Raw genomic sequence first — 22,377 nt, 5'->3', positions numbered from 1 at the left:
GTCACAGAGGTCAGGTCACTGGGGGGTCACAATATGAAAGTGTCGTGTGATACATGTTTTATGGTCCATTTTACATGACAAATGCGATTATGTGGGTCAGACAGACTTTAGGGCCAGCTTAGGTCACGTTTTGGTCAAGGTCAGGTCAAGGTCAGGTTAAGGTCAGGTCAAATTAGGTCAAATTTCAAAGTTGATATTGTTGCATAAAATGGGTATCGATTCGATGCAGCTCGTCACGGGGAGTTCAATGGTGGTCTCCGTTTTGCGCTACGAGGTCTAGAATTGCTAAAAATTGAGTTCAAAAATTTGACGTCATCAATTTTTAACAGTTTTTTCGCTATAACTTGGCCAAAAAAAGAGGTATCGATCTAAAATTTGGTATGTATATCGAAGAGTGCAGGGACTATCACATATATTCCGGTTTTTTTCGAAATTCGAAAAATTTTTGGAATTTTTTTGAGTTTTTCTAAAAAAATCAATTTTTTTAATTTTTGGGGGTCAAAATCCAAAAATTTCAAAAATCCGAGATAGCAGTTTTGTAGCGCCGTCTTTTCTCTACACAACCACATAAAGAACTTTAAAATTGCTTGTGAACTGTAGAATTGGTGAGCGTTTCAAGATGTCATGTTTTTTGCTCATTTTTACTCGAACATGACCTCAGTTTGACCTCAATAACTCCTGACCTGAGGTGACCTGTGACTTGAAATTTTGTGTGAGGGTGTCAAATTGATGTCCGGTAAGGTACCCAAAATTTGGCGGCGCTGCGCGCCGCCGTTTTCTCGCTATTTAAGAAAAACCACAGGGGGGGGCCAAAATGGCCCCCCCCCATCAGGGCGCGGGTTAAGCGTGTCGCGAGCACCTCGGTCTGTGCAGCCTCTTTGTGGCCGTGCGACGGGATGGTGGTGAGCTGGCAGGTCAACCCGAGGGGCAGCACCGTGTCAGAATCGTTCCAGCAGCCTGCTAGGTCAGTGGTCTGCAGAGGTAGATACTGGTCAGCGGCGCCCGCAGGCGCCCCGCGCGGGCTGGGTCGGGGCCGGCCGGTCACAGGGGCGCCCGGGGCACTGGCCGGCTCCCCGCCGCACGAAACCGGCACGGAGGCACCCGGGGTCAGGGTGTGGCCCGAGGGTGTTTGGATGGCGCCCTCCGCATGGGACGGAGATAGGGGCCGGCGCCGACCTGACCGCGACCGGCTCCGACCCCGGCACGTCGATGTGTCTGCTCGGGCCGCGACGGGAGAGCCGTGCGATCAGTGACGCTGAAATGTAGGTCGATAGGACACTGCGGGAGATGTTTCAGATATATGATCGGTGCTGATCTCGTGTTGACGCCTCTCCATCCCAGCACGATCCGAGGTTCGAGCTATGGAGCCTGTGCGTCTGACGGTCCAGTGCCCCAGCCGTGGGGCGCGGGTCCAGCCGACCAGCCGTGACCTTACCGCCAGACCGGTCCCGCCATGTCTGTAAGGACCCCGGCTGTTCAATGTTCATACGATTACGTACAGTAATATCCATATTCGGCGGTGGACAGGCTGCCGGTCTTACATCGCTGGTCGTGCACGCTGATCTCGTGATGATCGAATCTCGTTATCTATCTGGTTGCGGTGAGTGACGTCCGTCGCTCATATTCACTCCCTTTTCCTCGTACAAACTGTAGTGCGGTGCCCTGACAGCGCTGATTTCCCGAGCTGTCGCTGGTGTGGGCCTCTGGAAGATCTCACTCTCAACCCCTTCATCCACCCGTCCCCGTCCCCGTCGATCTTCGCACGTGCCGGCCCCGACTCTGGCTGCTCCCCGTCACATAACTTCCGGCGGTGTGCATTGTTGTCGGTGAGGCCGGTCGTGGCGCACTGCCTATCAGAGGGGCTCGGCAGGCGCCGGTCAGGGTCACCGGGACATAGCCAGACCCGTACAACAGCCGTACGGACGGAGCGCGTACCGGCGCGGCGGCAGCCTCCCGGCGCCGAGTGACAGAACATGAAGTGGCCTTGTCGGCGGCCGAGTCGGCTGTCTCGGTGCGCCGATCGAGTCGTCTCCCTGTCGGATATCCGTGATAGGCCTGTCCGCTGTCAGTGTTCTGTCAGCGGGAGCGTGTGACTGGAGGCAGCGGACGGGACTGTGGCTGATAGGACCGTTTAGTGATGACAGAACTGCAGAGATGCGGCGCGATACCCGATATTGGTCCATTGGCACTTCTGCGCTAATAGCACGGCAGCCGTAACTTCTTAGAACTACAACCCTGATATTTGATACAAATCCGACGCTTACAGAAAAAGCTCGTATCAGAGCCTGCTTTAGTTCATTCCATGCCTCAGATATAAACTGCCAAAGTCGTTTTAGCTTGGAACTTTGATGGCAGTAGCTGCACCTTCCCAGCGAATATTGGCCTTATCTACCCGACCATCAATAGATCACCAAGAGACGTTTACGGGATCGATTGCTGCAACATTCTGGGGGCAAATTGCATACTTGATCAGAACTGTCGACGGCCAATGTGAGGCATCCCATTATTGCCGTCCCGTTAATGCGTATCTCTGTCTTAACGGGCCTTTCCCAGGCGGGGACCTTGGCCTTGGTCGTAGCTGTGGTGATAAAGGGTCGACAATGAGCTGGTAAGCCGCGGATTTGGGCGTGCATGTTCCGCCGGGTCTTCCCAACAATGTGGTTTGTGGATAAGAGACGAGTTAGAAAGGCGTGGGCGGGTACCCCGAAATTCGAACCAGCTCAGGAATGAAGAGTCTAAGATCTTATGCAATCTCGGTGCTGTGTCCGTGATTCCCACTTAACTTAATTTGGATGCCAGACACGTGTTCGGCTGTGCCCTTGAATGTCGTATATCAGTATATCTTGTGTTGACAGTGATAGTAGTTTTATGGTGCTCGTAACAATGAACATGCCAAGTCTCCATCCATATTTTTTAACTCGTCGCACTTTTCCAAACTAGATACTACTTACCTGCCTTGCATCAATTCTGAAATTATTATCCGCGTATGTGGGTCGTGGGACTGGGTCCATGGCTCCGTTTCTCCGCTCCGGTGTCCCGGGTGTTCCGGAACGGAGTCACTATCCGCGTTGTGAGTCTGGCTCCATGGATGGCGCTACTCCGGTATCTCGCAGAAATGGCGCACGTTGCGCAATGCGCACACCTGTTACAACACTTACCGGCTCCCAGAGTGAGTCAGCGTCGTGCGTGTCCGGCCGGTGCGGAGCCGACAGGACCCGTGTGGCTCTCCGCCGCTGTGGAGCCAGTGCGACCCGAGCGGCTCTGCATGACCTCAGGTAGCCCCCGGTCTGTGCGTTGTATGTATTGTTCGCAGACGAAGAACCTGGGATCGGACTTCCGCCAGTTCACACAGACGTCCTGTGTGAACTGGACTGTGCGAACTGGTGTCCTGTTGTGTCCGCTACTCTACACATTGAGCTGCCTCACCGGACCACATGTGATCCGGCGTCACTGACTCCAATTCTAGCCCCTCGATGTTGTCGTTCTCACCATTGGCACCGGTCTGTGTGGAAGTTGCGCTACTCGGAGCTCGTTCTGTCTGAATTTCGGCGGCTGCTGTAACTTCCTTCGCTGTCTGTCTGGTGCTGGTGGTAACTGGTGGTGTCTGGTGTCTTGAGCGGTGCGTGCTTCCATCTCTGAATAGCGCTGAGCCGTGGGACTCTTGCGGGGGCGTCGGCCCCACGACGCTCCCCTCAGCGGATGAATTCTCTGTCCCCGGACTGCAGAGGACATTTGCTCTGGACTGTGGGTCCCGTCTGCCCCGTACTGCAGGAGTCAACTGCCTGGACTGCGGAAGGACATCTGTTATGGACTGCATGACTCATCAGCTCCGGACTGCGGGACTCATCTGCCCCTGATGGCAGGACTCATCAGCCGCGCTGCAGAGGACACCTGCCGGCCCGGTCGGCAGAGGGCTAAGCCAGGGGCGGCCGACGTCCGGCGGCGATCAGTATGCGCGCGACGTCCGTCTGTCGGCGGGACGGGTTGTTTATGTCGCGGTCCAGCGGCGGTCAGGGTCAGTGTGTGAGCCGCCGGCGCTGACCCGTCCTCAGGGGGCAGCGGGTGGACGGTGCGGCTGCCGCACACACCGGGCGGCTGCTCCACACCCCGGGCGGCTGTCCCACACCCCGGGCGGCTGTCACACACCCCGGGCGGTGTCAGGGCGGTGCCGCCTGTCCGGTCAGAGGACGGCCGCCGAGCGCCTCGCCAGCTCTGTCCTCCCTGGAGTCAGCTCTGTCATTTCTGGAGTCTTCTGTGAGCGCCGTGACAGCTCCCTCCTCTTTGGAGTGTTCTTTGAGCGCCGCGGCAGCTCCGTCCTCTGGAGTGTTCGGTGAGCCCCGCTGGCCGTCGGCCAGTCCGCACGCCGTCCTTCGTCTGTGAGTGGCGGCCGTCACACAACATCCGCAGCCTCCTGTCCATCCGCAGCCTTCCGTCCGTCGCGCGCATGTCTGCGGCGCGGCGGCTGTCGGCTTTGAGCGCTCACAATAGACCGGCACAGAGCTGTGCCGCCCGCGGCGCCCCATTGTCTTAGTCGACAGGGTTATTCAATGGCGGTGGGTGGAGCTGCATTAGGGGAGAGTGGGGTAATTTGGCCGCTTTTTTTAGAAAACGATACAACTTAAAAACGACGACACATTTCTGCATTTTCTCAACGCTGGCAGGTGTCGCATTCATTTTACTTTACTGGACAGTGAACTTGAAATGATAGAGTAATTACTTATATTGAAATTGTGACGTATTACAAAGGTCTGCAAGGCGGCCAAATTGCCCCACTAGCAGGGTTATTTGGCCGGGGGTGTGGGGCAATTTGGCCGGTGTTAGTTTGCGGTCGGGATTTTCTGTTATATTGCGAGTCAGCTTCAGATTCAGCAATGACGTGTGTCCTATGACGCATTTGCCGCATTTTGGAGGTTGGCTCAGGGGTCACAGGGGGTCAAAATAGCCAAATTAGCGGCTCTAGATGCGATCACAGTTTTTTACGAATAACTTTTGAAGTAATCAAGCTAGGCCAAAACTTCGGGTACCATCGTAATTCTCTCGTCAGTCCGCATCGAAAGATATATGTGTTGACCTTGAGAAGTCAAGGTGTCACCGACGAAATGAACTGCCCTGTTGTTCTTCTCTTTCGTTTTACATTTGACAGCCACGCGTGATCTATCGCAGTACTGGTCATGCCCCGTGAGCCTGGACCAGCTCTTGTGTTAGTTTCTCGTCTCAAGTTCTAATTGCCTACAATTTGTCACTCGCGCTATCGCTTCACACTTGACGGCTGTTCGTGCTCGCCGCCGCCGTATCGTATAACCGAACGTGCCGCGCGAGCCTGCTCTGGCTCTTCTCACAGGTTTCTCGTTTCATATTCTAATTGCTTTTAGATGTACGACTGATTGTTCTTTGTGCCCGCGGCGGCTCCTCGAGTCGCTGCGGGCAGTCTCCACTTGAACGCCACCGGGTACAGTCCTCGGTGGCGGTGCGCGGCTCCGCCGGCGCCCCGATGTGCGCCGGTGTAGTGAACCCGTGACGGAATCGTGCGCGATTCCGACGGCACCCCCAGCGGGTTGCCAACGTGAACAGTGACGGAGTCGTGCCACCGAGCACGATTCCGAGGGCACCCCCGTTCGTGTGCCCAGTGAACGCCACTGAGCCCAGCTCAGTGGCAGTGCGCGAATTCGCCGGCGCCCCGACGAGCGCCGGCGTATTGCAGTGCAGTGAACGGCTCTGACGGCGCCCCGTCCGCGGCGGCGCCGATGTGTCATCTGAACTCTGAACAGTGAACTTCATCGACAGTGCTCACTGTGTTTTTCTCTGGTCCACCTGTCTACTCTGCGCTCCTCATTTCACCCTCGTCTACCGTTCGTCATCATCTATCGTCCGGATTTCTTCAATACATTCTTCAAAATTCATCGAAGTTTTTCCTCCGCTACAATAAATGTCCCGGCCCCCATCAGAGGCTCGTCAGGGTCGGCGACATTTAATGGTCCTCCGGGCCGGATCAGGCCAGAAGAAATCAGAAGCGGAGGAAACTTCATCGAAAATGGAAAAACAAGAAGGGAGACCGCAAAGTGAAGGCGCTGTCGGCGGAGTTCCTGTGACGATAGAAACTGAAGAAACCATGGAGGTTTCGACGCTGCAGCAGCCGCGCCCTGAGGTGAGTTCCAGTTCGTCAGCATCCCGCGCATCCGCTGAGGCTCAGCTCACGGCGCGAAAAAGGGCTCTGCATGTGAAACAGTTGGAAAAACGACTGGAGATGGAGCGACAGGAAGCGGAGCGAAAGCAGCAACAAGAAGAGAAGTTGAGGCGGCAGCAAGAGGAGTTGAAGCGTCATGAAGATGAAGTGAGAAGACGACGTGAGCTGCAAATCGCAAAAGATGAAATGGAACAAGCTGCACTAGAGGCACAATGGCGACAGCAGATGAATGATCGACGAAACGCCGGCAGAAGGGACGACTTCATGAAAGCTGAACGGGAAGGACAGCGAACGGTTACTACGAGACTCCCGCAGTCCGAAATATCATTCCACTGTCCTCTCCCTCTCCCTGCTAGCCCCGTCCCAGCTAGCCCTCAGATCAGCAGACCATCGTGGATCGACGAGTTACCCAAAGATAGGATACCGGCGTCAGAAAGTGTCCAGAAGTTGAAAGTTACGGACAGCCAGAAAGTGACAACCAGATGGATCTCCATCGCTACTGCCCAGGTACTTGGCATCTCATTCGACAACCAGCTACCCGCTGGGCCAGACCTGCTGAGCTCGGAAAAAGAACTCGCTAGCAACAAGAACCTGAAAGAGGTGACTCAAGAATCCTGCTCGAAAGAAGGACGCCTCCGAAAAGTGAACCCAGGTGAAACAGCTGAGGCAGCAAAATCCCTGCAGCATCCCTCAGCCAGAAAACCGAGCGAAGACCCGGAAATCCAGGTGATCTCCGACTCCGACGCTGCTGCCCAGGTGCTTGGCGCCTCGTGCAACAATCGACCACTCGCTGAGTCAGACATGCGGAAAAGTCAAACTGACGTCCCGCAACGATTCCAGGAAAGGGCTGTGGCCTGCGTAGCGGATATCCAGGAGACGGCTGATCAGAAACAGTTCATCCGACAAGAAAGAACGGCTCAAAACCGCCTCTCGCCTGACCTGAACGACGGACAAAAATCAGACCAGAACGAGAAGGAAGAAAACGTCTTCAAAACCGAATCGTGGCTGGCGTCCGCTGACCTTGTGCCGCAGAAAACAGTCACCGATCATGATGCAGATGCACAAGTCAAACTGAAGACAGAGACCACGAAAGCGCGACACGGCAGTGTCTGTATGGACGACGCCCATCAACCAGAACGAACCGTGTCAGAGGCCGCCAGAGCAGTAAGAAGAGATGGTCCCGATCTGCTCACAAAGGAAAACTTACGGCTCGAAAACCAGATGAACAACACGAGTGAAGTGCAAAGCAGCACACTATATGTGAGACAAGCACACCCCGATGCGGACTACGATGACACCTATCTCCCTGCGGAAGGAGCTCTGGGTGCTGTCTGGGACGAAGAGCGAGACTCGCCGAGTGCCCAGTTCCGAGACAGTAAGAAGCAGACGACCAGACGAGGAGCGCTCAGGAGAACTGCGGTTATCTTCGACCCCGTGAGGATCGCCGCTCCGTATCGGATCACGGTGCAGATCCTCAAGGAGAAACTCTGGATGCTACGACACATCCGGAGCCGATGGAAGAAAGAAAAAAATCCCAAAACCTGGCACATCGAAAGGACTCTGGTCCCTGGTTCGAGAACAGAGCTCCTGCCAGGACCGGACAGACGAGTGCGCGCTGTACGACTCGTCACTGCGAATGGAGCGACCCACACACGGCCGGTCACGTGGTCGCTGTCCTAGAAGAAGCAGCTCAGCTGTAGTGAACGGGTTTGTCGCCACATCATTCCCACATCCTGACAGCTGTACTTCGACCGTACTCCCACTGACCCACTGAGCCTGGCCTATAGACCATTTCTGAAACTTCATCTCGCCCTCCGTCCCGTGGAGCAGACACCAAACTCGCCGAGATTTATGTCTTTTCCCGTGTCCCCCTCTAGCCCGGCTCGCCACATGGACCGCTTTCCCCTCCCCCGTCCGCGCAGCCGGCCATTAGGCACGAGTGACATCTGGAGGTGGGGGAGCTCAGCTGAGTGGCGCGTGCCGCGCTGCCGGTTGACACTGACCTTGAGTACCGAGGGAAACTGAGGCGACGAAGGACCCTGCTGACCTACTGAGAGCAGCGACCGATCAGCTGACTGCTGGAAGGACAGCACATCAGCTATTCTGGAGAACGACAACCGAAACCGGCAACAGCCGTGTGAACACTCGCGTTGCGTTTCTGGTGTAGCCGAACACTGCGCACCGGAGACTGGCGTCAGAAGTGACAAAGTGACGCGACCAGTGGACTAATGTGCAGATGACCAGGGACGAGGTCTAGCGCAATGAACGATTGTGAAGGTGCCGAAAGTGTTTGCATTCGTTATGATTTAGTACTAAGTGATATAGGTAGTGTACCATAAATCTGTATAGGTGCTTGTGTAGTTTAGGAAGAACTCGCGAGAACCTGCGTAGCGAAGTCGTGAATCTCGTGGATGTACAGAATGTTCCGTCGGTGTTCAGTGGTTGTGTGATCTCCCGTCTTAAGTCGATCACAGGGGAGGAGTGTGTCACCGACGAAATGAACTGCCCTGTTGTTCTTCTCTTTCGTTTTACATTTGACAGCCACGCGTGATCTATCGCAGTACTGGTCATGCCCCGTGAGCCTGGACCAGCTCTTGTGTTAGTTTCTCGTCTCAAGTTCTAATTGCCTACAATTTGTCACTCGCGCTATCGCTTCACACTTGACGGCTGTTCGTGCTCGCCGCCGCCGTATCGTATAACCGAACGTGCCGCGCGAGCCTGCTCTGGCTCTTCTCACAGGTTTCTCGTTTCATATTCTAATTGCTTTTAGATGTACGACTGATTGTTCTTTGTGCCCGCGGCGGCTCCTCGAGTCGCTGCGGGCAGTCTCCACTTGAACGCCACCGGGTACAGTCCTCGGTGGCGGTGCGCGGCTCCGCCGGCGCCCCGATGTGCGCCGGTGTAGTGAACCCGTGACGGAATCGTGCGCGATTCCGACGGCACCCCCAGCGGGTTGCCAACGTGAACAGTGACGGAGTCGTGCCACCGAGCACGATTCCGAGGGCACCCCCGTTCGTGTGCCCAGTGAACGCCACTGAGCCCAGCTCAGTGGCAGTGCGCGAATTCGCCGGCGCCCCGACGAGCGCCGGCGTATTGCAGTGCAGTGAACGGCTCTGACGGCGCCCCGTCCGCGGCGGCGCCGATGTGTCATCTGAACTCTGAACAGTGAACTTCATCGACAGTGCTCACTGTGTTTTTCTCTGGTCCACCTGTCTACTCTGCGCTCCTCATTTCACCCTCGTCTACCGTTCGTCATCATCTATCGTCCGGATTTCTTCAATACATTCTTCAAAATTCATCGAAGTTTTTCCTCCGCTACAATAAATGTCCCGGCCCCCATCAGAGGCTCGTCAGGGTCGGCGACACAAGGTCAAAGGTTGACCTCAGGTCACGTTGTATCAGGTCGCTTGACCTCAAGGTCACGTGATTTCAAGGTCATCATGCATATCATTCGATGCGCCTTGGCGAGCTGAACAGGATGAGACCATTTGTGCGGCTGTACCATTTTTATGTAAGGATTTATTAGCAAAAAACCTTTGGTAACCTTTGATGACGTCACATGCTCTTACAGTTGACCAATCGGAAGTAAGGCATCAAAGTAGTCAAAGTTGGTCATGAATCATGTCATTTCTGGTACAATTGACCATGAAAACTCGGCCGTCCCAGCATAGTGACCATGAGCGCACCGGCCAAGTTGCCCCGCTAGTCCCGGCCAAATTACCCCATATTGCCATTCTGAAAATTTTTGTCTATAAAGTCATCGCGGCTTTACGGAATTGATAAAATTGCTCTTGGAACCGCTGAACACCCCCAAGAATGGCGCTATAATGTCTGAATTCGTTTTTAGCCCAAATACTACATGTTATACAACTTTATAAACAGAAGTAAAAGTTACCATTTTCTAATGAAATTAACGTTTTATTAATTTTGAATAAAACTACGAGGGGCAAAGTTTTGACATTTGTCCTCCAGTTATTTCTACCCATGACAAATGAATAGAGACTAGAGTTATTTCACTCACTTTTATTAGACATCGTGCAGGTGGGGGCGGCCAATTTACACCACCGGCCAAATTACCCCACTCTCCCCTACTTGGGATACTGAAAAACTGAAGGCCAGCGCCTGCCGCATGTTTTGAAGGGTCAAGCGAGGCATTGATTCTTTATGCAAGAAAGAAAACACTTTAAGCCAGCTGCTGTTTGTTATAGTGTTTCAACGCTTATTTATCGGGTATGGCCGAGTCCACCGGCGGACCAAAGAGGGCCCCAGCCCTATCAGAGCGTCTGGCCTGGGACGGCTGGGCTGAGCGGGGCCCGCGGCGTCTCGACAGGGACGGCTGGACCGCGGGCCCGGGCCGATCACTGGTTCCTCCCGGGCGACCACTGGCTCCCAGCGTCCGACCCAGCTGCGGCCGTATCCGGCGCGTGGGGTGAAGTAGTGAGGAGTCCCATCAGAGCGCGAGGTCACTCCGGTGGATCGGGCCGGTGCGACGCTGCAGCGGCGTTGGGCAACATGACCTGGGCGTGATGCGGCCATCCGCCGGGGCGCTGCCTTCTAGGGGCTGACGCGCTAAAGACGGCATTCACGGCTCGAATGTGACACGCCGGGGTGTCGTTTGCTTGTGTGGCAGATGTGGACCGGCGGGCGGTGCCGTTTGTTTGGGTGTCAGCGGCGCCGTTGTAGTGTGGTGTGAGTGATGACGCCGGGTGTACCGTGTTGCAGCGGTCCGGTATTGTGATGCGGCCGGTCCGTGGACGGTGTGGGCGGTGTGACCCGGCCGAGGCCAGACACCTGTCACGGCTCTGTGAGCCGCTCTGTGCCGTGTCGGGTCACCCCACCACCCGGTCTGGTGTGTAATGTCGCTCATTGCCGCGTCATTCGGCCAGTAACGCTGCACCACGGGGGCCCGGTCCACCGTGATGACGCTGTGGCATTGATAAACTGATGGAAATCCAGGTCACTCGGAGATGCTATTGTTTGATAAGTTTCTGGAGTGCGATAGTCTTTATTTTGCTATTAGAGCTTTATGAGAACAGCAGCGCCTCTGGTAAGCTTTTGATGCTCGACGTTGAAGTTTTGCTCTTTCTGAGTGATGCCGATCGCTCCATCAGTCCTCAGTTGTGACTTGTCGTGGTCTGAACAGCTGGGGCTGCCCGACCGGACGTGGTTCCAAACTTATTTCCGGCCCTTCAGCTGTTGCATCTCCACCTCTCCCGTACCGCTCCCACTTCCATCAGACAGTGCCAGTCGACCCACGTCCTCCGGGTGGTCCCATTGCAGGCGCTGCTTCGAAATATTGTCTGGCAATCATTTCCACGGAGCAGTTGTGTCGGGATCCGACTGACAAGTGCGTGGACCGCCACTCCTCGGGTTGTCTCCCCATCACGGGTTGATGGTCCTGCAGGGCTGGGATAGAGGTTGAGGCGCCACAAAACCATCCCCGGAAGGCCGGTGGACGCGGGAGGGTGTCCTCCGGGAGTGGGGCGGAGGCGGTGCTTGAGAGGAGCCAGCGCCGCTCCGACCGGCCGGGTCACGTCACCATTCCCGGAAGGCCGGCGGACACGGGAGGGGCGCCGGTGACGACACGGGGCAGTGGCCGTAGGAGGCGTCGTCGGATCACTTTCGCGTCCCCCGCCAGCACACCGGCTGATCAGAGCGGGGGCAGGGAGAGTGGCGGGGGCGGAGAGAGAGCGGCTATCGGAACTGGAGAGTTACTCTTTACCTCAATGTGTGTGTTAAGTGTTCTGGTTTTATGCGAGTCCATCGGACAACTTTATTGTGGGTCAGGACATTTTCATAATTCGGAAAGCGGGTAGCAATCAAAGTACATAAAATCTGAACGTGGCATCCAAACGATCAGGCGTACGTTTTTCGTTAGGCTCGTTTCTTTGGCTGCGAGTCCTGAGATTATGGGTCATTGCTGGGCTCTGATCTCTCTACTTAAAATTTAATCTGTATTGAACAAGTTTTTTATACTCCGGGAGCGGGCGAACCTTTTGTGCGTATAGGTAACGGGCTTCCACCGCCTCCGGACGACCCCCTCCCAGTTACCGCGGCGCACCGTCGCTTTGGCAGGTGATCACGAGCGTCCGCCGCCGTCAGACGCAGCCCGCTGGTCGTGACCGTGGTATTGCCGACCGGGGGCTGCCGGCGGCGGCGCGTCGTGACCCGCGCCTCTGTCCCTGTCGATGGCCGGGCCGATAGCCGGTCCGTCCCCGTCGGGCGGGTACCGCCGCCGGTCCGTTACACGTCCGAGTCAGTGGTGCACCTGTCTGCCGGGGTATTGAAACAGTTACAGCCGGCGAATAAAGTCACTAACGACCCACCGTGCGTCAGATTGGCGACCAAGGTCTATAAAACTGGTTTGGATGGAAAAGGATTAATATATGTATTGAGCAGGGATGCGGAGCCGTGGAAATTTCAGACGGCTCCGGCTCCGGCTCCGGCTCCGGAGAAAAAAATCGGCTCCGGCTCCGGCTCCGGCTCCGGGTGAAATGTTATGGCGGCTCCGGCTCCGGCTCCGGCTCCGAGTAAAATGGTCCGGCTCCGGCGACTCCGGCTCCGGCGGCTCCGGCTCCGACTCAGTACATCCCCTATGCAATCAATTAAATACGGGTGGAAGCAATGGAAGAAAAATTGGATTGGTTATACGCGTTACTCTTTGCCATGACCGGCTCATGACCGCGTCCCCGCGCAAACGCACCTCGGAGAGAACTGGCAGAACAAAGGACTAGGAAGCGATGGCATTGGAAACGCAGTCGCCGCGAATCGGAGTTCACTGAACCATCGTAAGCTGACACCCGTCTCGGCAGAGACGGTGCTGGGAGTCGCAGTCCACTGCACTGGCTTGAAAACAATGGCCGTCACCTGATGACCGGTCCTCATGTTCTGGGGATGCAGTAGACGTGGGGGGGGGGAGGAGCAGACAGGAAGTTGATTGCGTACTGTGGGATACTGGGGATATTCGGCTTTTTTCATTCACTTGATGGCCCATGACGTAAGTACATACCATATGTTTCACTGCCTTGTACTGTCAAACCGAACTAGGTCAATTATTTTTTTCCTCTTCAAAAAATAAAAAGGAGCCGGAGTCGCCCCCTTTTTTGGCGGCTCCGGCTCCGGCTCCGGCTCCGGTCTATATTGTTTCACGGCTCCGGCTCCGGCTCCGGCTCCGGGCAAAATATGCCGGCTCCGGCGGCTCCGGCTCCGACTCCGGCTCCGGCTCCGCATCCCTGGTATTGAGTCGTCTTAATTTTTGGGGAGTGGGAGGGGGGACAACTGCCGTGTGGGAGGATAACTCATGGCTCCTCTGAAGGCGCCTGTAAGTACCCACTGCGGGCGATGGCTGATTGTCGTGGTAAGCTGAATGATGTGTGGGTTCGAACGGAAGGCTTGACGCAACAAATGTGCGTATTCGCTCTGTTTCGCTATAGCGTGCTGTAAACGTTCTTATAACCGCTTGGTGAGTGTCGTGGCTGAAAGCAATTCAACCATTCTCGACGAATTTTGTTCGCGTTGTGAAACGAAAACACGAGTTCATGGGAGTTTGCTGTGTACTGAATTCCGTTGAATGATGCAAATGAAGCCCCACGTAGCCAATTATTCTTGCGCTGCTGCTGTGGCTGTGACACGACCGTTGTCGCCCCGCTGTGGCCGGTGGCTGGCCGTGTGGGCTGCCGTTGCACCACGGCGCACCGCTGAGTCGTCTGGCGGCGGGCCAGAGCGGGCACTTTCCACGGTCGACCCCCGGCAGCTCGGCTCGTTTCACCACCGAGTGGCGCGCGCCGCCCTCCACGGGATCCCGTCTGGACCCCATCTCCCCATGTCACGGCGCCGTGTGTCCAGTCATCCCGCCGATACTCCGGCGGGGGTCCGGGCCCACACTCGGCGAGGGATCGTGCCTACGCTGGACGAGGGTCCATAGCTACACTCAGCGTGGGTTCGCAACTACACTTAGCGAGGGCACGCGTCCACACTCGGCGAGGGCACTCGCTTACCGGATCGGGCCAGCCAGCCCGCCTGTCCGGAACCGATTGGGGTGCCCCCATGGCCCCTGCCCTGCGGTGTCTTCTGTCCCGCGGACCGGGACCATGCGGTGGTCCCTCATGATGACCGGTGGCTAATGCCGCTCTTGGGTTACCGTTTGCCGTTGATGATGCCCTCTCCAAATTGGAGGCTGTTGTTCTGGGTGGCGTGATGAAGGCTATACAGCCATCTCGAGCATCAAAGCTGCCGTTATCTATTTGCATATGTAAATTAACTTACGTAACAAGTTGCATGCATTTTCATCTGGTCTGAATGACATGCTTCATCCCCACATCGACTGAGGTGTATTGCGCTGCGCCTTGGCGGCTGCTGACTCACGGGGCTATAACTGTGGATCGTGCCGGCTGCTTTGGCGTCTGATGGACTTAGCGAGTGCCGCTGCTCCGCGGACAAGGCCAAAGTTCTGAGCCGGCCGTGGAAGTCGGCGCGCCGAGCTATCGACTGGTGGATCCATGGCGGCCCTGATGGCAGAGTGGTGATCCTGTCTGTGCACTCTGGCCGCGGTCTGATCGATGCGCTGTCGGACGAGTTTTATTCGGCTGTAATGACGCTATTCCCATGCAGTCCACCACAGCCAGTAACGGTGCTCTGACGTTCACGGACCACCCCCATGAGCGGCATTGTGGGCCGATGGACCGAGCGTGTTGCACAAGTGGCACTTCGCGGTCAGCGTGTGTTAGTACAGCGGAGATAATGACGGGGATGCAGAGACGGCCGGTCGTGCCAATACGTGCTGTGTGGTAATCGTTCGGCGTGTAGGATAACAGCTGAAGCCATGTGGCTGGCGCATATGGTGCTCTCTGCACATGTAGCTGGACGAAGGAATCGGTACACAGTCTGTGAAACACTGAACGTGGTCGCCGCGCGGACGATGTCCGTGATGTCCAGGAGTCGGTCTCAGCAGCTCAAATATCAATTGGGAGAGCGTCCGTGTCTTGAGTCGACCCGTGCGGAGGTAGCGAGAGCCTGGTCTCCGAATTTACCGGGGATTTATCGATCGGTCGGTAGAGGTGTTTTTTCCGCTATATTTTACACAATGTCACAGGCACTTACAAGGCAGCTCGTGGGCACAATACACGCGTTAAGGTCGGTAGAGGTTAGGTCCTGCGAAACAGGTAACCAGGTTTACTTAACTTAGCTTTTAATATCTGAAATTGTTCATTGTGAACATTCGTGCCAAGTAAAAAGCTGACATATTATATGGCACATAAACCGCTGTCAGTCTGCAGTCGCACGGTAGCCACGGACGTCGGACCATTTGGGTGCAGCGCCACATTAGATTTCATGGCTCACGCGCTGCGGTAAGTGGCCGGTGCTCGGCTGATAAATAGCCGTATCGAGACTCCCACCGTCATCACTGGCATTGCGTTATGGCCCGGTGTGCAACCTGCGGCGACGGTCGCGTGGCACAGTGACTCGACCGCTTCTCTCCTCCTGTCCTCTGCCCATCTGCTGTCTCCTCTCTCTCTCTCCCTCCCTCTCTCTCTCTCTCTCTCTCTCTCTCTCTCTCTCTCTCTCTCTCTCTCTCTCTCCCCCTCCCTCCCTCCCTCCCTCCCTCACTCACTCTCTCAGCGCAAATATACAATAATGGGTCGGTTATAACCGGAGAGGGTGCTGTAAGTACATAAGCACCTACTGGAGCAGTTGCAGTCACAAGCACAAATTGTTTCGCAATCTGCAATGGCCGTTATGAATTACGATGTTTGCAAGTATCATAATAGGTTGATACCGTCTGGCAAGTAGGTAATCATTACTGTTGCAGAGACGACTACTATTGTGTGTCTGCCGTTATCGTGAAGTCGAAGGATAGCTTGTGAAACTGAGTGATTAGGGACATTTCTCAAAATTGCACAGAGTTGTGATACGATTGGATTGAAGCCACTACGTGGGTCTTGGAAACGTGACATATGGGATTGGGCGCCGATGACTTTTGAACTCCGAGCGCACTAAAATCACTGAAATCACACATGACATAGCACAAACGTGACGCAGCTGGAAAAGCTTCGAATTCCTTCGTTAGTTTCGGTAGCTTCCATTTAAAAATAGGAATAAATGGTTCAGTGCATGTTGGAAACAGGTGCCCAGCAAACTGGTCTTTTATGTAAAACACACGATTGGCAGGCACTTAAAAGCGACATTAACCGGCCGTCCCCCTGCAGACCCTGCATTAACCGACCCGACTCTGGGCACGATGCGTTCCCCGCCACGCTCTGGGCGCGATGCGTTCCCCGCCGCGTCTCCCGCCCAGGTAACGTCGGTGGGAAGTGCGCGCCGCCGCCGCACGTGCCGTGTGGTAACCGCGCCATACCGGAAACCGGCAATATCCGGTCTGACCCGGCCCGGTCGGCTGGAGCGCAGTGTGACTCATCCCCGCCAGCGGCGGTGTGGGTGGACTGCGCACCGCGGCCGGCCGGAGAGGCGACGAGTGGAGGGGCAGGGCACGCAGGTGGTGAATGCGGGGGGGGGGGGGACCGGAGACGAGCGGCGTAGCTAGTTTAGCTGAGCTGATTTGTTGGACTCCCTGCTAGTTTATTCTTCAGCCTCGAACTCTGTATATTCCTCAGCCTCGCGGTCGGTCAGTTGATCTCTCGGCCTCGCGGTCCGCCGCGACTGTTTGCCGATTATGCTGTGGTGGCGTCCACAGAGGCTCGCTGTCGGCCTGAGTCACATGATACCCGCTTGTCCCCGATAGTGGGCCGCCGTGTGCCCGTTCCGCTCAATCCGCTCTCCGCCGGAGACGCTGAGCCGCCGGTAATGAGGCCGGCCGTACCGTCCACTGCGGCATTGTGCTATTGTTGATACGCTGCGGTGTCGGCTTATCCCGTGCGGCGCGATAGGGCAGCCTGAGTGGCCATGGAGAGCTGCCTCCCCCCCCCCCTCAGTGACCGGCTCAGTAGCCATGGTGAACCCCCTCCCCTCCCTGCCGGCCTGGCTCAGTGGCCATGGTGAGCTGCCCCCCCCCCCCCTCATCCCGCTTGCCATGGCTCACTGAGTGATGACCCCCCTCCCCCCGTGGCTGGCTCAGTTGCTCAATGGTGACCCGCTCCACCTGTATGCTGTGGCTGGCGGGTCTGCGGTACACTGTCCCGTCGTGCCGGTGCTGTGATTAGTCTGTACCACTCGGTGGCAGTGTGTATCGTCCCGCGGCTCACTGTCTGCGGTGTATACCGGCCCCCGGCCCGCTGTCGGATGTACCGGCCCCGACCCACTCGGCGGCAGCTTTAGCGGGAAATCAGCTATCAGTTGCGTAATGACTACACTACATCCTACTGATCTTCACCGGCGACCGCGCGTAAGTTCATGTAAGGTTTTATAAAACTCCAGCGGAGGTCACAACATTCACAGAATCACTGTTCATTAATGTTAAATTACACCAATTTTATCCACACTAAAGCTTCCCATAAGCCTTCGATTGCTGCTCAGATGATCGTTGTTCATATATGTATCCAACTTCCTACATCTCCGAAACCCGCACATTCAGATTTGCCTGTCTGGGTCCGTCTGTGTGCTTCTGACCGATACACACATCACTCGATCTGTAGTAGGTATTTCGTTCTGGCGGTGCACCGCAGTGTTTTCACACGCCGGTGCCGGTACTGCTGGCGCAGTTTTACCGCGGCCGCCGTACGATACCGTCTGGGAGTGGGGTAGCTCCCAGCGCCCCCGCCGCCGCCGCCTCTGTTCAAATCCCCTGGGAGCGCGTGCACCACTCCCTGCCGATCAGCGCCGATTGAGCTGCGGGGGGGGGGAGGCAGTCACAGTGCTCCCGACTCCGGTCCGCCTCGTCTCTCTCCCCCCCCCCCCCTCCAGGGCAACTGCGCCGGGTTCCGACTGTTTTCCTCTGCCACAAGGCGGCGTCGATTGGGCTGCGGGAGCGCCACTGCGCCGGGCCCCGGACAGCTGTACGAGTATGTCCGCCGGGCTGGGGACTGAGACAGGTCGATTTGCCGTCGCCCGGCTGGTGATAAGGACCGATTGAGACAGTTAGGTGGAGAGCCGACGGACATGACTCGAGACGATGACTGTGCATAAATGGAACTTGCTGAGGTCATCCACATCTAATGTGGTAACGAATTAGTGTTTACCTTATGTGATGCCGTCATTAAATCTGGCTCAGTTGGAAAGTTCGCGCAGATGTTTTTTCGCTGAAGTCGTTAGGAATTGCGCCGTCATGTGAAACTCAACATCTGAAGAACAGGATGGCAGTGAATTAAAGGCAATGAAAATTTTTAGGCACTGGGTGAGAAATTAAGTAAAGCAAATGCATGCCGGAGGACAAATTGAAGGCGAAGCTCAAAACTGAATTTATTAGACCTTAATAAGATTTGGCACCTAGTCAGAGTAACCGTTACGAGCCTTATAATACATCAAGTGCTGCTTCAACGTCTCAGGAGATATGAAATGCTCTTCACGGACAGCTGGCGCTCGCCGAATTCCTCAGCTCTTTATTTCCTTTGCTATAATTCTTCTCTACATTTTTTAACGGTCGTCCGACAGGAGTATTTTCGCTCATTACGCGTCTGCGGCTCAGCCCTGACCTCTGTCTGCCGATACCGGCTGACGGTCGGAGGGCTGTCCGCGGCGGTGGGTCGCTCTCTGCACTGCTCCGGGCCGGCGCTCGTCGCTGCCCTGCTGTCACTGTCCCGGTGTCTGCCTGCTCTCGTCACTGCTCCGGTGTCAGTGTGCGCGGTGTCGCCGCCCCGGTGTCTTGCCGGCTGCGGCGTCGCCGGATGACGGACGGCCGACACGGTCCGGGTGACGGCACCCGGCGCTGTCCGCTGTCGTTTCAGCTAAGGCGATTAACGGGCCGTCGTTTCACCGCGAACACACCGTGTTCGGCTGGCCACAGACTCGCTACGTTGATCCAACAATAATCACCCGTCCAATTAAATGGTGAACGACGGCCGGGTGCAGTCGTCGAAATCCGTTGATATTGCCTTTAATGGACAGTTTATCACGAGCTGTCTGTTTTAGATCGGCTATATTTTGGTTGAAAAGTGCACAAATGGGCATCGTTTGTGTTTTTTTTTACGACTAGAACGAGACGCGTGATACGCTGGCCGCTTCCCGTTCCGGTCCGTTGTCCTGAGAACTTTGTGTCGTTTTCTGAAATTGCCTCAACGAAGGAACTTACGACCCAATGAGCGTGATTTGATTTGATCTTATCATTTGGTGCACCGTCAGGAAGGAGTTTGCAGGGACTGTACAAAAGTAGCTATAAGATCATTAAAGCTGATTTTATTTTCGTGAGCGACAGCTTGCCGAGTTTGTCATATGTCATATGGTATTTTCCAGTTGTATTGATGTGTCGCTTCGAGTGTAAGATGGTGGACTTTTTGTGAAAACCGTGTTTAGATCTTCTTGAACATACTCGTGATATATTTGTCGCAACATTGCAGGTTTTGTAGTATTTCGAAATTGCAATCGCAATCGGCTGGTTTGACGGGATCCCTGTTTGCGTTTTTCAAACACCGACTTCGGATTTTCACATACCTTTTTTAACTCGATTCTTTCTATAGGCGTCCTATGTTTGTTGACTACCTGTGATGCATGTTTATTGGAATGTCGCCCCTTCTCCTTTAACCACCTTGTGCAGTGACCACGCATGAATAAGCAATAATTAAGGCGTGTCTGCACACGAGTCTCGGCTTGAGCCCCGCGATCCGGGAGGCGGACTACACCAGCTCTAGTCCCGCTGCCGGGGGGGGGGGATGTTCCGCACCCCCCCCCCCCCCCCCCGCCGCCACCCCCGCTCCGCGTCACGGCTGGTTCGTCCGTCTGCTGCTGGTCTCTGCCGCCCCTGGCTGCCCCGCCCGCTGCTCTACACCGTCTCAGGGGACCGGAGGGAGCCGGCCAGTGCCGACCGATCGGCGGCGGCACGCGTCACTGGTCACCACTACACGATGCCATCACGAAGAGAGATGGGCCGTGTAATCCGCTGCGGGGGTCCGGACGGAAAGGCCGACATAGCAGTCGGGATCAGCCGCGGACGGTGGTATTTCGAGTGCCCGTTCCTATACCTAGGAAACCTGGCTGCCGACATCAGCAGCACGGCATTCGGAGCGTGTGGGCGACTGCAGCAACTCACAAAACACTATCACCCACTATCGGCTCGGGAGCCCCGGAGACTTCTTTACGTCATAGCACACTACCACTGAACAGCCCTGTGTGCTGGGTGGGTGTCAAATCGGCCGTTTGGCTGGGAACGAGATGCGCAGGAAGGAGACACCCTTCTGCTGACTGTCTCTCTCTCTCTCTCTCTCTCTCTCTCTCTCTCTCTCTCTCTCTCTCTCTCTCTCTCTCTCTCTCTCTCTCTCTCTCTCTCTCTCTCTCTCTCTCTCTCTCTCTCTCTCTCTCTCTCTCTCTCTCTCTCTCTCTCTCGCTCTCGCTCTCGCTCTCGCTCTCGCTCTCGCTCTCCTTGAACCTGGTCTGGTCGTTCTGTAGTCCCGGCCCGTCAGGAGTGAGTTGATCAAATGATCAGGTGATCAGCTATCGGTTTTCGCTCTGGTGTGGACCCGGGCCGTCAGAAGATCTGGTGGCTGGCTGTCAGCGGACACCTCGGCCGTGGGCGGCGCTGAGTTGGCGCTCCGTCAGCTCAGCTGCCGAGCTGTGTTATATGGTACAGAGCCGGTAACAGCTCCCCCCGCAGATCAATCATCTAATGGTGCTCGTGAGCCGAGGCTCAGCTGGTGTCACCGGAATTCCCTCCGTGGCGTGTGTCATCTTTCCTGACGTCATTTTTGGAAAGCTCATCGATAATGATTAATTCTCATGATATCATACAGGATATATTATCGATTTGTTATCCCAAGCCTCCCACTAGCCCGTTGGCAGGATTCAGATGGTCCCTGTTCTGACAGAAATTGTCCCCCCCCCCCCCACCTTTGCCTGACAGTCTGCGGACGACCTCAGAGGGCGCTCGAACGGGCACACTCCCCACACCACATATTCTGTTGGCTGACAGTTGACGTTGACCCCTTCCCTCCGTCTGCACAGTGTGGATGCTGAGACTGACCCCCTCCTTCCCTCCCTCCCTCTGCAGAGTCTTAACTGAGACTGACCTTTCCCTCGCTCCACAGAGTCTGGTGACTGAGACTGACCTTTCCCTCGCTCACAGAGTCTGTTGACTGAGGCTGACCCCTTCCCTCCCCCTGCAGAGTCTGCGGACGGCCTCGCCGTCTCAGGTGCTGGACCCGAGCGAGGTGCAGGAGGCGATCCGGCTGCACTTCAGCCAGCTGCACGGGCAGCTGCAGCTGCGGCAGCTGGCGCTCACCGAGCAGCTGCTGCAGGCCGCCCAGTCGCAGCGCACTGCCATCCGCGACACGGTCAGTGGACGGGACACGGGGGGGGGGGGGCGGTGGCCGCCCAGGGAGCGGGCGGTGGCCGCCCGGTGTAGGTGAACCTGGCGAACATGGGACGAACCAGAGCTGTCGGCAGTCCGGGAACAGAAGGATAATTCCACCCTGCACAGTGGCAGTGCTAAGGCGGTTTGTTCAAAGCCCCTGCATGGTGGGCCATTCGAGTCCTCGCTGCAATGGTAGGTCGTCATCGGTTATGCATGTACATTACCCGGGAAATATCCTTGAGGGAACCGAACGACTTGTGTACTGACCGCGTTGTCATGTGTTTTGTTTTCGTTAGGACTACCTGTGTTATGCGGTAATTCATCGCTAGCCGTTTGTATTTTATCTGCTTATTGGTGGCTATTCTGAAGGGCATAATGCTTGTCTAAGAGGAAAGGTATCCAAAGTTTTTGAGGCACATATCTGTGTTGAATCAGCTTCGACTTTCGGAACTCTACTCTGGTCAGTTCTCACTGGTGGGGCCCTGGTCACAATTGACCGGCGTTTGGCAGTGCTGCTACTGCAACAATTAACGTCGTTTGCCTCCTTACTGTCTTTAAGCCTGCCTTGAAGGGACCTTCACTCAGGCATGCATACACTGCTGCACTGTAGCTGGAGCGGTCTTTTGGTATATGTGAAGAGGTCATAGCGAATACCCAGAGATGGTAATTTCTCTTGCGACTCCTTTGATTGGACTCTCTGATTGACTTTTTATACTCTGACAAACGGTTTGTAAATATGAGCGTGAGAGTCGTCTCGCTGCGCTCCCGTCGGTTCTGAGGAGCAAGAACATCAACACGCCAA

General features: G+C 55.8%; 1 protein-coding gene across 1 annotated transcript in view; it reads left to right on the top strand.

The window, feature by feature from the left end:
• The first annotated feature begins 6,109 nt into the window (after window positions 1-6,109).
• Window positions 6,110-22,377, top strand: part of LOC122388662 (tudor domain-containing protein 1-like) — a 54,716-nt gene continuing 38,448 nt past the window's right edge. Inside the window, exons 1-2 of the mRNA XM_043379932.1 lie at window positions 6,110-6,145; window positions 21,388-21,555. Coding sequence (XP_043235867.1) covers window positions 6,110-6,145; window positions 21,388-21,555 — 204 coding nt within the window. The remainder of the gene's footprint in view (window positions 6,146-21,387; window positions 21,556-22,377) is intronic.

The sequence above is a fragment of the Amphibalanus amphitrite genome, unplaced genomic scaffold, assembly GCF_019059575.1.
Source record: "Amphibalanus amphitrite isolate SeventyFive unplaced genomic scaffold, NRLGWU_Aamphi_draft 000330F_arrow, whole genome shotgun sequence".
Taxonomy (NCBI): Eukaryota; Metazoa; Arthropoda; class Thecostraca; order Balanomorpha; family Balanidae; genus Amphibalanus; species Amphibalanus amphitrite.
The sequence above is the reverse complement of the archived record's forward strand: the minus strand, read 5'-3'. Positions and strand labels throughout refer to the sequence as shown.